The sequence below is a fragment of the Myripristis murdjan genome, chromosome 19, assembly GCF_902150065.1.
Source record: "Myripristis murdjan chromosome 19, fMyrMur1.1, whole genome shotgun sequence".
In the NCBI taxonomy this organism is placed as follows: domain Eukaryota; kingdom Metazoa; phylum Chordata; class Actinopteri; order Holocentriformes; family Holocentridae; genus Myripristis; species Myripristis murdjan.
Window position 1 is genome coordinate 397,232 of NC_043998.1, and position 14,985 is coordinate 412,216.

At 42.1% G+C, this 14,985-nt stretch overlaps 1 protein-coding gene across 1 annotated transcript in view; it reads left to right on the forward strand.

Annotated features, from left to right (window-relative positions):
• mtr (5-methyltetrahydrofolate-homocysteine methyltransferase) overlaps positions 1 to 14,985 on the forward strand; it is a 106,493-nt gene that overhangs the window by 30,827 nt on the left and 60,681 nt on the right. Inside the window, exons 9-11 of the mRNA XM_030077580.1 lie at positions 7,392 to 7,492; positions 11,090 to 11,151; positions 11,549 to 11,616. Of these exons, the coding sequence (XP_029933440.1) occupies positions 7,392 to 7,492; positions 11,090 to 11,151; positions 11,549 to 11,616 (231 nt within the window). The remainder of the gene's footprint in view (positions 1 to 7,391; positions 7,493 to 11,089; positions 11,152 to 11,548; positions 11,617 to 14,985) is intronic.

A 14,985-nucleotide genomic window follows, 5' to 3' on the forward strand; every position in this document is an offset into this window, starting at 1 on the left:
TGTGTTAATTGTGTGAGAAGTGTGGGAGATTTCTCGTAGCACTCGCTTTAGTGTGCCTCTGAAAAAACTCAGTTTGGAGGGCTATATAGCCCTAGCACTCCACCCTCCCCCTCCGCCTCCACAAGAATTGGGACATCCCTACCCCTATGCGTGAACGCGCAAAACAGAGGGGTAGGGGCAAGTGGTAGGGTTAAGGGGTGAATTGGGATTGGCCCTTTGTATTGTGTATTTAGGGGCCGGGCAGCCTAAGCTGCCAGGACCCTCTTGTATTCGTGAATCTTCTTCTTCTTCTTCTTCCGAGGAGGTCCTACTTCCCATGCACGAAAAATCACCAAATTGTGTACAAAGGTCCAGTCCCATGCCAGATACATTCAGATGCAAACTCAAACCAATAGTCCTGATGGTGGCGCTATAGCAAGCCTTTAAAGTTTAAAACTTTGAAAATTCATAACAAATCAACCATATGTGCTACAGCTTTGCAACTTTCACCAAACTGTAGCCCCAATACTGAAGAAACCTTTGTACACTCAAACCTATTGCAAATTATGAATTCCATAACTCTGTTTTTTTCAAAAACTGTAAAACTTGTTAAACCTATCTCCTCCCACAATTTTTGCTCAAATGTCACCAGATTTGATACAGAGCATCTTCAGACTGTCCTACACAACCAATCCACACAGATTTTTGATTTATCAAAAATTGAGCCTACAGTGCATCAAAACGTTTGACTGTAAATGGTACTGTAAACATACACTTTCAAATTCTTGGTAAATAAATCTTCACTGTTCATGAAAAAAATGGACAATATTTTGGAGTCATGGTAGATGATGTGTTGGAAATTTCAGAACTGTATCTCAAAAACTGAATTTTTGACAGTATTTTGAATTTTGCTCTTGTGAACAACTGGAGTCAATGAAAGAATTTTTAAACATCAGTTTTTCCACTTATAGAGCAAATCAATCATTGTTAAAAACAAATGATCAACATCTCCATGCTGTCTAGATGCAATATGTTTATTATCAGATTTTTGTCTGAAAAACTAAATTTTTGACAGCTGTTTAAAATCTGCCTTTCCATGCATGGCTGCCTGCTGCCCTGCAGGTCAGTGATTGGCTCAGTCAGTTTGTGAAGCTACAGGTGAAGTTTTAGCTCAGTGAGATAGAGGCCAGGCTTCGGTGTCAAAGATTGTGAGTTTAAGCCCCAGCTTGTGCAACATTCCCATGTGCGAAAATTCACCAAACTTTGCACAAAGGTCCAGTCCCATGCCAGATAATCATTGTCAGATTTTTGTCTTGATGACTGATTTTTTTTTCTACAGTGGTTTGAAATCTGTCTTTGCATGCATAGGCGGCTGCCTATGCATGAAAAGTGACTTAGTCCAGCAGCTACGCACAATATTTTGATGGAATCATGCACTTCACGATACAAGCATGAAATTTGGCACACTGTTAGAGCATGCCCTAAGGATCATTTTTGGCTATAGGGCCATCGCGGATTTGTCCCGTGGTAACCGTGGCAACCATTTTTCAAAATGGCTGCTGCCTGCTGTGATTTTACCTGTAACTCAGGTTCTAGATCACTTAGGATCTTGATCCTGGTGGCTAATCCTACATTTTCAAGGATGAGGAATACAATGGTACTATTTACAACATGCTAGCAACTATATAACTACATATTTCCGGCATTCAGTTAATTAAATAATAGTAAAAAACATCAAAATATGTATTTCGGTAGAGTATACTGTACATGTTTTCTAAGATGTTGACAGATATGCCATGAAATGCATGTGTGCTATGGCAATGGCCAAAGTGGAACTATACAGCAGTACAGAGACAAAAAAAATAATAATTAAAGCTGCAAGCAGCGTTGGACGGGCCCTCGCACCCGTGCCCCGCGGCCACCTCGTGCCCGTTGGGAACGGTCCATTCACGGTGCCATTCACTCAAACACACTCACACACGCACACACGCACACACACACACACACACACACACATACGCACGGGCAGGCAGCTACACACGCAAACACACACATGCACACACAGGCGCACACACACACACACACACACACACACACACACACACAAGCATGTGCATGCACACACACACACCCACAAACTCATTCACTCACTCACTCACTCACTCACTGACTCACTCACACACACACAGACACACACACACACAGTTCTGGCCCAGTTGCTAGCGGTGCTTCTCCAGCAGATGTCGCCCTAAGCTTGCATTTGAGTTTGAGAGTTGTTTCTGATGCCTGTCAGTCTTGACCAAGGGGCTGAGTGGGGGAGGGGCAGTGCAAGCAGAGAGCAGAGCAGGGGAAAAAAAAAAAAAAGAGTCCAAACCTCTTAAACTAGTCTTCACCGCGGCCACAAACTTTTTCCAATCCAAAGCAAGACCTCCTATTTTTGTAGGAGAATTCGTCCTCTTTCCATCGGCATAGGTTTGGAAGCTGTCAGACGTTTACTTTGGACTCCTGGGGCCTAATTGTCATGGTAAGTGCCTGTTTATTCACAGCAGGCACACCAGGGTGCATGGGAAAAAGTGGAGGCGCTGGTTGTGGACACTCTGACTTTGAGGCCTTCTGAAATCCAAACGGTTCAAAATTATACGGAACCTTGAAGAACTTTTGTTAAGCACTATGTCTTCTGTCATGTATTAAAATTTTCAAGTCGATAAAATTAACGCCCTGGGAGTTTATAGATTTTCTACAAAGCGCAAATTTGGGCGAAAACGTGAATTTCAAATGAAAATTGCGGACTTCCTGTTGGTTTTAGGCGGGGGCCACGGCACGAAAAATGTCGGGCTTGATGAGATCTACGTTTCGGCGCTGGTTTGGTCTTTCTATGACATTCCTGTGGGCTGCAGCGGCTGCCTTTGCGTCCCTAGGTGGCGCTACCGAGCCCATTTTTGCACCGGGGGGTTCCGATTTTTGATTTTATTGAATTTTTCGCCAGACCTGATGTGCGTGCCGAATTTGGTGAGTTTTTGAGCACGTTTAGGGGGTCAAATTAAGCGTCAAAGAGACGTAATAATAAGGAAGAATAAAAAACGTTACAAATACAATAGGGCTTCGCACTGGGACAGGGCTCGGGCCCTAATAATAGCTGAGTTTTATATAGCGCCTTTCTAAAACCCAAGGTTGCTTCACAAGGTCAGGTGGAAAGGGGAGGTGAGAGAAAAAGAAAAGAAAAAAAAGGGGTGAACTGAGTTAGTTACTGGGGAAATGCTAGGGTGAAAAGGTGTGTCTTGAGGGCTGATTTGAAGATGTCCAGTGTCGGAGCATTTTGCACCTCAAGGGGGAGAGAGTTCCAGAGGGCGGGGGCAGCCACGCTAAAGGCCCTGTCACCAAAGGTCCGTAACTTGGTATGGGGGGTGGAGAGGAGGCCTAGGTCAGATGACCGTAGGTTCCTGGATGGAGTGTGTTGGTGAAGGAGGTCAGACAGGTATCGGGGGGCAAGGGAGTGGAGGGATTTGTACGTCAGAAGGAGGAGATTGTAGCAAATGAGGGACTTGACCGGGAGCCAGTGGAGATGGATGAGGGTGGGGGTGATGTGCTGCCAGGGCTTGGTATGAGTCAAAATTCTGGCAGCTGAATTTTGAATGCACTGGAGTCTGTCCAGGGCCAACAGGACAGGATACCATTTAGCCTAAAGGCATTTTTAATAAAGCCAAAGAGGAAAGAAAGTTACGTATGATGACACAGTCCACCACAGTAGCAAAGAGCAGTGCACTGAAATGCTGCCTCGGCACATTTGCATCTTCCACAACATCCCTTTTTGCAACCACAGCGGAGGAGCTCGCAACATGCCAGGCTTCTTTCTGGTCGTGTGGTCCAGTGAACTTCCCATCCACCTGTCAGAATCAGAATCAACTTTGTTGTCATATGACACATTTTACAGGTGTAAACAAGTTCAGGGAGTGTAACCATGGCCTGTCCCCTGCAGTGACCAGCTTGGTAGGCTGCCCTCTTTGTATGCTGTGCTGCTTGTGTTGGGGGGGAGTCCACCAATCATTCTACCTTTTTGGGTGAACAGCTGCTTCCGTGATTCCTGGCTGCTAGTGCGGTCATTCAGCAATACCACAAATCACTCAAGAGGCTCCATCCAGTCATCTACAGTGTCTGGTGTGGTAGCCAAGGCACAGAAGGCACGAGTCACATCATTGAAGTTCTTCCATGTATCCCATGTCGTCTTCTTGCCCCTGCCTCCAAATGATGACACAGTGTCAAAACCAGTAAAGGCAGGCAGCATGATGAGTGTTGGTTACCTGTTTCTCAATGGTAAGGGATGTAACACAAGTTGCCAGGAAGGAGAACAGCTCGTATGATGACTGTGTCATCATACGTCACTTCTTGTTGTCACACTTTCCTTCCTCTTTGGCTTTATTAAAAATGCCTTTAGGCTAAATGGTATCCTTTTATATGTACTGCTGTATAGTTCCACTTTGGCCATTGCCATAGCACACATGCATTTCATAGCATATCTGTCAACATCTTAGAAAACATGTACAGTATACTCTACCGAAATACATATTTTGATGGTTTTTACTATTATTTAATTAACTGAATGCCGGAAATATGTAGTGAGATAGTTGCTAGCATGTTGTAAACAATACCATTGTATTCCTCATCCTTGAAAATGTAGGATTAGCCACCAGGATCAAGATCCTAGGTGATCTAGAACCTGAGTTACAGGTAAAATCACAGCAGGTAGCAGCCATTTTGAAAAATGGTTGCCACGGTTACCACGGGACAAATCCACGATGGCCCTATAGCCAAAAATGATCCTTAGGGCATGCTCTAACAGTGTGCCAAATTTCATGCTTGTATCGTGAAGTGCACGATTTTTCGCATAGCCGCCGGACTAACTGGCTTAGTCAATTTGTGAAGCCTCACATGAATTGACACTTGTCAATTAGCTCAGTGAGATAAAGCGTTGCCCTGCATGCCAGAAACTGTGAGTTCAAGCCTCAACTGATGCAAAATGCACATTAAAATGCCACCTGTCTTTTCATCTTCCAATTCTCCGCTTGTTGCTCAGAATTGCCTAAAATTGTCCGGCCTCGACCATTGCTGCGCAGCAGCTATAATTATTGTTGTTGTTTTGTTCTACTTCCTCATCTTCCTCTTCTTTGTTATGTGCCTTTAAAAACCCATTCTACTCACAGCACTTGTGGCTCTATTTTAATGACAGCACTTTGAAGAGCATAGTACAAGTACATTTAGGGTGTCCAGATACACTTTTGCTATTTTAATGGCTGAAATAGGGGTCGCTGAACCAGGCTTATGATTCAAAAGAGTTGTTCTCAATCTGTTCATTATTCATGGGTGTGTTTTGGGTATAACATGCAATAAACCAATCAGATTGCCATCCACCATTCCTCTTAAATCCCAGGTGCGCTTGCACCTTGGTGGATTGCTACTATAATGGTGCATTTTACAAGTGAGACGGAATGCTTCTGCACAGAGGAGATGGATCTGCTTGTGCACAAAGTGAAAGCGCATGAGCAGATGATCTAAGGCAACAGCAGGATTACATCAAATCTCCCTGCGGAAGCAGGCAAACTTTTGTGCATAACAAGGCATCTCTGTGTGCATAATAAGCAGAGTGTACTTGCGTTGGCACCTGCTTATGTAGGTACACATTAATATCATGATAATGACCTTAGAATAACAATGAAAACAATCACTTTCAGTTGCCCTCAGATTGAAATGTGCCTGACCACACCTCATTTATCTCCTGTGTCTGTGACAGTCTGTGACTGTCAGTAAACATTTTCTTAGTGTGTTCTCTATAATTTTTTTGCAGCCTTGAGGCTTTTGAGCGACAATTCTGCATTGGTCCCAATATCGTTATATGTCATATATTAATATGTTGGGTTTAGGTTATGATTCAGGTTGAGTTTCCAGTGCCAAACATGTTTTAATCATGATAAAATCATGACTTTTTAAAAAATTATTATTATTTTTTATTATTTATTTATTAATTATTTATTACTTTTTTGACACCGGGCTATACTTTTTTAGTTTTAGATAAAGGTAAGAAAAAAATTACAGTGTTCTTTTAATTTCACATTTTCTCTTGCAGTTGTGGTGACCCCCATGCTGTGGTGGGGCACCACTGCTAAATGCATACAGAGGAAACAGTGACTCTAATGTCTTCCGCTCAGTGTATTTCTCATGCGCTTTTTAGATGGTGTCTTATCTTAAGGGGCTTTTACACAGCGCGCGCTCAGCGCCGACCTCGGCGTGGTAGCCATTCATTGTGTATGTGATCGCTGGCCGCCAGGGAGGTGGTGCCGCCGCTGGACAGGGCGCTGCTGCGGGTCAGGGTGCTGCCGTTGGTCAGGGCGCCGCCGCTGGGCGCACTGAGGTAATGTCACAGGGCGCTGCACCCAAATTAAAAATTTTCAACTTGGGCGCAGCGCCCTGTGATGTCACCTCAGTGCGCCCAATAGAAGAGAATATTGGAATCAGAAAAAATAGGCGGATTTTGGCAGAAAGGCACAACAAAAATGGAGGAAAGCATCATCGTGGCTGTCTCTCTGCATGCAGAGCTGTGGGACACTAGACTGTAGTCATACTGTGATATCGTTAAAAAAGCCCAGGCATGGAGAGAGATATCCCACAATTTAGGAATACCAGGTGTGTTTAAAAACTGGCACATATATATGATGTTTTTCCTTTCCACAATAGGCGAATTTTTTTTTCCTGCAATTAAAGACCAATACTGTTGTAAACTGTTGTCATGGAACTGCAGCTCCTGAACGAGATTAAACTCCCCCAACTGCTGCCTTGCCATGAGAATTTCATGTAGCCACACTCTTCTTGCTGCTGTTCGTCTTCTCCTCCTCCTCCTCCTCAGAAGAATAACTACTGCCAGAGCTGTTCTTTGACTTAGTGACAGGTACATAGTGCATCTGAAGCTGCTGTATTGTCCACCAGAGAAAAAGTGCGCTAAATTGGAAAACTACTTCTTAGCATCTGTATTGGTCGCATAGCAACCAACGCCACATACATGCACAACGTGCATGCGTGCGCCCTACTCGGCGGCGTACTCTGCGCCCAGTCTGCCCCAGTCTGCGCGGCACCCAGTGTCGTACCCAATGCTGCGCTCCGCCCAAACTGCACACTATGTGAAAGCCCCTTTTCTCTTCAAGATAGCTGTAGACTGGCTTCTAATATCTGTTTTCTTTGTAGTTCATTTTTTAACTTAATATTTGTAACTGTTTGATATTTTCTGAACTGTATTTTACTTATAATTGGGTCAGTTTCCGAGGTCTTAACATAATTTTCCAAAGGGTTTGTTCATCTTTGTACTGTATTGTATTGATCTTAATTGTGTTCAAATCGTTTTCCCATGGTTTTGTCCATTTTTCAAGTATTGGCCTGAACTGTGCTCTGGGGGCAACAGAGATGAGGCCATTCATCGAGGCGATGGGAAAAAGCACCACAGCGTTCATACTCTGTTATCCTAATGCAGGTAAACCCATACAGAGTCTGCGGGCCTGTATCCATAGCTTCAACGCCGTAATGGGCTGACATACAGTTAGGTCCAGAAGTATTTGGACAGTGACACAATATTCATAATTTGCCCTTGTACACCACCACAGTAGACTTGAAATGGAGTAATCAAGATGTGATTAAAGTGCAGACTTTCATCTTTAATTTAAGGGGTTGAACAAAAATATGGCATTAACTGTTTAGGAATTATAACCAGTTTTATACATTGTCACCCCATTTTCAGAGGCTCAAAAGTAATTGGACACTTGTCTAAAAAGCAGTTTCATGGCTAGGTGTGGCCTTTTCCCTTGTTATTCCATGACAAGGAAATAAAAGATCTGGAGTTCATTCCAAGTGTTTGCATTTGCATTTGGTAGCTGTTTATCACAATTGTCGACATGCGATCCAAAGAGATATCTAAGGAGACCATCATTAGGCTCAAAAGAAAAAAAAATCTATCAGGCAGATAGCAACAATTTTAGGAGTACCCAAATCAACAGTTTGGTATATCCTGAAAAAGAGGGAATGCATTGGTAAGTTCAGCAACACCAAAAGGTCTGGAATAACACAAAAAACATCTAAAGTGGATGACTGAAGAACTCTTTCCTTCCTCTCCTTAGAAGAAAAACCCATTCACAACATCTAAGTCAAAACCACTCTTGAGGACGAAGGCGTGTCACTGTCCAAATCTACAGTCAAGAGACGTTTGTGATCAGATGCAGTCAGATGTAAACCACTGCTGTCACTCCAGAACAGGAGAGCCATATTATGTTTTGCAAAAAACATCTAAAAAAGCCTGCCCAATTCTGGAACAAGGTTCTTTGGACAGATGAAACAAAGATTAGCTTGTACCAGAATGATGGGAAGAGAAATGTGTGGAGAATGAAAGGAACAGCTCATGACCCAAAGCAAAGCACATCATCTGTCCAGCATGGAGGAGGCAGTGTTATGGCATGGGCATGTATGGCTGCCAATGGAACTGGGTCACTAATGTTTATTGATGAGGTGCTGATGGAAGTAGCAGGATGAATTCTGATGTTTATAGGGCTATAATATCTGCTCAGATTCAGCCAAATGCCACAAAACTGATAGGAAAAAGAGAGAATGCATTGGACACTGTGAGGCACAGTGTCCAAGTCAGTCCCCAGACCTCAACCCAGCTGAGCTGCTTTTCACTTGCTTAAGACCAAACTGAAGGCAGAAAGACCCACAAACAAGCAGCACCTGAAGGCAGCTGCAGTAAAGGCTTGGCAGAGCATCTCAAGGGAGGAAACTCAGAATTTCGTGATGTTGCCCATGGGTTCCAGACTTCAGGCAGTCATACACTGCAAAGGATTTTCCTCCAATTATTGAATATAATCCTTATAATTACAGTTATGTGTGTTATGTATAGTTTGTCCAATAACTTTTGAGCCTCTGAAAATGGGGTGACAATATATAAAACTTGCTGTAATTCCTAAACGGCTAGTATCATATTTTTGTTCAACCCCTTAAATTAAAGCTGAACGTCTGCACTTCAATCACATCTTGATTACTCCATTTCATATCCACTGTGGTGGTGTACAAGGGGAAAAATTATAAATATGTCACTATCCAAATACTTATGGACCTAACTGTAGCTTTTTGGCTGAAATCTTGTAATAAAGAATTGTAACCTTAAGTCTGATGTTACACCCCAGATTATTTTCTTTCCATGCTTGAAATTGCCTCTTCACTTTGTCCAAATGCTGCTAAATTTTAGTAGTGGAAAATGAAGTCCATGTACTGTGTACATGCTCCTAAAAACCTTTGATACTTTGGTATCCATGCCTTTTTCTTACTTTCTTTTTCTTACTTTACTACACGGACAGGAGCTGTTTGTATTTAGAAATCTAGATGATTGACATCATGAGGTATGCACTACTCTTGCAAAGACAATGCAGTATAGTCATACATTTATTATAAAATTCCATGTGAAGTCACACACACAACAGGTGACAAGTGAAATCAGATGAAATAAGAAAAAATACAGCTTTCATTCATGTAACATAATTTATTAAGAAGCATTAATTCAGCTAATTCATAAATTAAAAGAATGCATTTGCCTATTTACATGGTTCATCCGAAGCTGCTGTACTGTCCGCCAGGGAAAAAGTGCGCCAGAACGGAAAACTACTTCTTAGCGTCTGTTTTGGTCATGTAGCAACTAGCGCCACATACGTGCACGACGCGCATGCGTGCGCCGTACTCTGCACGCATGTGCGCACTGCTCTGTGCCCATCTGCGCCACACCCAGCGCAAAGCACGGCCCAAACCGCGTGCTATGTGAAAGCCTTGCGCCCCGCGATCACATACACAGTGAATGGCTGTGCTGGCCGAGGTCTGCGCCGTGTGTGTGCTATGTGAAAACTCTGCATGTGCGCTCGCACTGCTCCGCGCCTGTCTGCGCCGTACCCAGTGCAGAGCGTGGTCCAAAGCGCACGCTGTGTGAAAGCCACTTTAATTTAAAACCTGCGGCAAACTGCACAGAACATAGTTGGAGTTTCACCCACCTCTAATGCTACCCAGCTAAATGCTTTTTTTCATGACTCCTGAAACACTCGCTTATGCTTTTGTTCATACTTCAGCTTCCTGTCCATCTTATCGGAGACTTCTTCTTTGGTTTCGGCAGGTAGACGCCTCCACAGCGTATTGCTGCCTTCTATTGTTTTGTGAGAAAGACTGTCACGTCACACACAATATGCTGCTGGCGGTGAATGACAGGGAAATCAGGAGGGAGTGGGGATGAGACAGCGGTAGCTTCACCATACGTGATTTAACTATTTAACTTTTACTATTTTTAGCCACTTGCCTGATCGGGCAAGTGAATCGCTAGGTTTACATGCCCGGGGCCATTGGGCAATCCTTATTGTCGAGCCCTGTTTTGTACTTAAGCTGTCAACCACATTCATAACCACACAGAGATTTTCAAGCTACAGATTTTGATGGTTACTCTCTCAGCTCTGTTCAGATAAAAAAAAAAAAAAAAATCACTGTCTCCCAACACTGTGTGATTTTGCTTCAATGTATTCTAAACCACCTCCCAAGGTGCTTTAAATAGTCCAATTTGATTTCTCTCCAATGTGTCTGGGGTCCAATTTTACACCTGGATTTTTATATGGACACATGTGATTGGATTGCTATCCAAATACTGAAGACACATTTCAATGTCAGGTGTAAATGGACTCAAAGGTTTCTCCGTATTAATTATTGCTAATATGACCAGAGAATAATCAATACTTAGGTTTCTCGTTGAATGTTAACTTAGCTAAGGGCAAATAAAAGTTGGATACAAACCACTTAGAACACTGAATATAAGTGTGCATAAAAAGTTAAATGTACTACAAGAGCTTCCCGAGGCAAAGTGGAATGCAGTAGGAACCTTGGTTAAACAGAGCACAGACAAGAGACAACAGTCTCAACAGCCTTCACAATCTATTTCATGTTTTAGGTTTACAATTTAACAATTAAATCATTAGTGGTTATTTGCAGGCATCAATAGTATGAAAAGGTCTCTCACCTATTATTATTTTTTTATTTTTATATATTTTTGTCTTAGGTCTTCCCAACACATTTGGAGGATATGACGAGACCCCAGAAGTAACAGCCATGAGCTTAAAGGTTTTTATGGACATTAATGTCATATGTGTAACTGTTGTCAGCTGAAAATACTCCAAAACCTTTTTCAGGAGTTGATACTAAGGTTCGTTAACTTCTGATTTTACAGTTGGTCTATCGATATACAATAGATTGGGAAAGAATTTCATGGGCACTAGGGTCATAAAACATAAACTCTACAAATAACCATGGAAACTTTCAGATCAAGTGAATACACCGTAGGCCTACACCGTAATTTCTAACCTGCCATGCCTGTGATTTTTAAGTTCGCAAACATTTCAAAACTCTGTTAGAATACAACACTTCCTGAAGACTTTTTTGCTAAGTGGTTAAGATGTTCCCAGGTGCCTCATAGCAGCTGGAATATTATTCTGTCTGATTTTATTTCCATCTCCATCAGGAGTTTGCTAAGGACAGACTGGTGAACATTGTGGGAGGTTGTTGTGGGACTACTCCAGGACACATCAGGTATATAAACATAGATAGATAGATACTTTATTCATCCCGCAGGAAATTCACATTTTTTTCAGCAGTATCCACAGATTACAGATTAAGTAAAAAGAAAAAGTAAGGAAATTTGTATTTGGTAGATTATTTCTTTGTTGTATCAATGGTTCTTGGCAGTAAATCTTATACTGTTGGAAAGCCTATTTATTTACCTTTTTGAATGGTGCCTCACTTGTAAGGAACATGCATTTGTGGGATGAGCAGCAGAGGTGAGTATGTGGGTTGCACCCATGAAAAATTTGCCAAATCTTCTCTGCCAATGCCTAACAGCTTATTTTGCTGTTGCTATTGACTCTTGTTTTGAGCTTCTGGTACCCCTAGGTGCTGCCAATCAGGTGCCTGATTCAATCAGGTGCCTGCCAATCAGGTGCCTGATTGGCAGCACTGATTGTGGGGCGGCATCTCCCTCACTGGAAAAAGAAGGCTTGTCATCATTGGAGGCAATCTCAATGTAGAGAGATATTGAGATGAGATTCTGCAACCAGTGGCAATCCCATATCTCCACAGTCTGGGACCGAACTCTATCCTCCAAGATGACAACACTCGCCCCCACAGAGCGGGGTTCATCAGAGACAACCTCCAGAATTTGGGAGTGGAGAGGATGGAATGGCCTGCCAGCAGTCCTGGCGTCAATCCCACTGAACACTTGTGGGATCAGCTTGGGCGTGCTGTTCATGCCCAACATAGCGACATTGGCTGACTTGTGACAAATGCCGGTTGAAGAATAGGATGCCATCCCACAGCAGTGTGTGAGCAGGCTGGTGACCAGCATGAGGAGGAGGTGTCAGGCTGTTGTGGCTGTGTATGGTTCTTCCACACGCTACTGAGGCTCCTGTTTGTTAAATGAATAAATTGTTAAATTGCCAATATGTCTTGTTTCTTCAAATTTCAATCATCCAATCCACCAAACACCAAACAAGAGTCAATGGCAGAATAAGCTGTTTGGCATTGGCAGAGAAGATTTGGCAGATTTTTCATGGGCACAACCCACATACTCAGCTCTGCTGCTCATCCCACTGCTGTTAGCCAGTCGCACCTTAAAAAAATTAGGTCGCATATGCGACCTAATGGGTCGCATATGCGACCTAATGGGTCGCATGCTGGAGCCCTGGTAGCAATGTACAATTGCTGGACTTTGGCACAGCTGCTGTAAATTCGTCATAAATTATTCAGCCATAATAACACTTAGGTACAGTTGTGGCATGCCATGTTAAGCATACATACTTACCTCGAAATTCCATTAATTTATATTCTATTTATTGTTCCTATTTTTTCCCATATTTGTAAGTACTAGAAGCGACTGTAAATGAGTCAGATTCCTTATACACATGCAGTAACTTTATAACGAACAAAAAAACTGGCCAATAAACTTGATTTTGATTGCGCTTAGGAGTAGTGGTGGTGGTTATAATATTAGTAACAGTAGTAGTTGTAGTGGTAGCAGTAATATTTTAGGCATGTTTTCCAAACTATCTTGTTTGATATAATTATCTTTACAGAATATGGGTACCTCTTTATTTTGTGGTACATCCATTGGATTTGTTGGATGTAATTAGTTATACTTTGTATAACTAATTACATGGCAAGGATTTGTATAACTAATTACTGCAAAGTGGTCCCAACTCAATATTAATGCCTATGGATTTAGAATAGGATATCACAAAACCCCTGTAGGTGTAATGTGTAGGTGGTTCAATACTTTTGTCCATATAGTGTATAGCCGGAACACCAACAAACAAACTAACTAAACAAAACAAGAAATAAAAAAACAGACTCGGCACATCCTTGATAGCAGTGGCGAGTGGTGCTGTTTTTGTCTAGTCATGCTGTGGTCCCAATTTCATGCGAGCGGCTGTAAGGGTGCAAGCTCCATAAATTTTTGGCCATTTATTTATTAGTAAAAACGCATAATATGGTTTTTAACTCTACTATATCAACTCGACAACCCGATTTTGATAGACACGCATGCGCATTTTGCCCCAATGTTACCAACAACAATGTGTTGCAATTTACAGTGTAAATGAACGCGGAAATTATTAGAACAGACGGATGATGCAGTAATAACCAGTTACAGAGTCAAGCAAATGACACATGGCCATGATCACAATGTTACCAACAAAATGTTGGAATTTACCATGAGATCGGAAGTATTCGGACGTGCCACGGGGTGATGCAAACACACAGCAGTGTCACCAGCTAGCCTGCAAACACACAGCAATGTCACCAGCTAGCCTACATGGTCAATGAAATGACACACAAACATGCCCAATTGCCCATCAAGCAGGCTACGCACCAAAGTGATAAACGTCAGAGAACATCTCTTTTTCATAACACCTGCAATAGCCTAAATCGATGAAACATGCCAGGTTACTCAACTGAAGTTGTATTTTCACCCCTTTTGATTGGCACGATGCAGATGAAAGAACAAACTAATGTTAACGTTCCCATACTAGCTAGCCAGCTAACGACATTAACGGTAGCTAGCTGTCCAGTGAATGACTTGCTGTTGCCGCCGAACATTTCAAGCGAGCTTGCTACGTAGCTACTCGTGTTGCGCATGCGTCTTCTGAAAAGCTGATTCTCAGACAGCTTATTTTCCATTCAAAACACCCACATACAGGAAACACCAGCTACAAAACTACTGTGAATACTCGGTATCACAGAGCGCATGCGCACGTCAAGCTGTCAACTTTCCAGCATTTCGCTAGGAAATTGAGATAGATACGTGTATATAGGCAGCGGTTTGCAACCAAAATGATAGAAATAAGGTATATTATAAAAGGACACACTAGGAGACCAACATTTTAAAGATTTTAATTGAAGGGCTTGGGCATGCACTGCATTTATAGCTTATTATGACCGCTCGCCCCTGCTTGATAGTAACAATAAGCACAGTCACAAGCATTTTTTTTTTTTTTTTTTTTTTTAATAGAGAAGTGTGTATACATAATGAGAAAGGAAAAAAAGAGCATGCGCAGCAGGGTTTTTCACATTGTTGCAAGATTAACTTTTACCATTACCATTCCAAACAGCCATTTTCATTCAGGTGTTAAACTTTTCATCAAATTTTGATGAAAAGTATTTTACTACTGACTATTACAATGTAAACTACTATTAAACTACGTAAACTACTATTTTGAAAAAAAAAAAAAAAAAATTTGGCGAAAGCTCCTAAAGTTATGGGGTTACACCAACATGGTCATAAGTGGCTGAACATTCTAGTTATACACTTAACTGTGAATTTCCTTCGGGATGAATAAAGTATCTATCTATCTATCTATCTATCTAACTGCCAAATTGTAATGTACACCAGTTGTACTAATTATATAC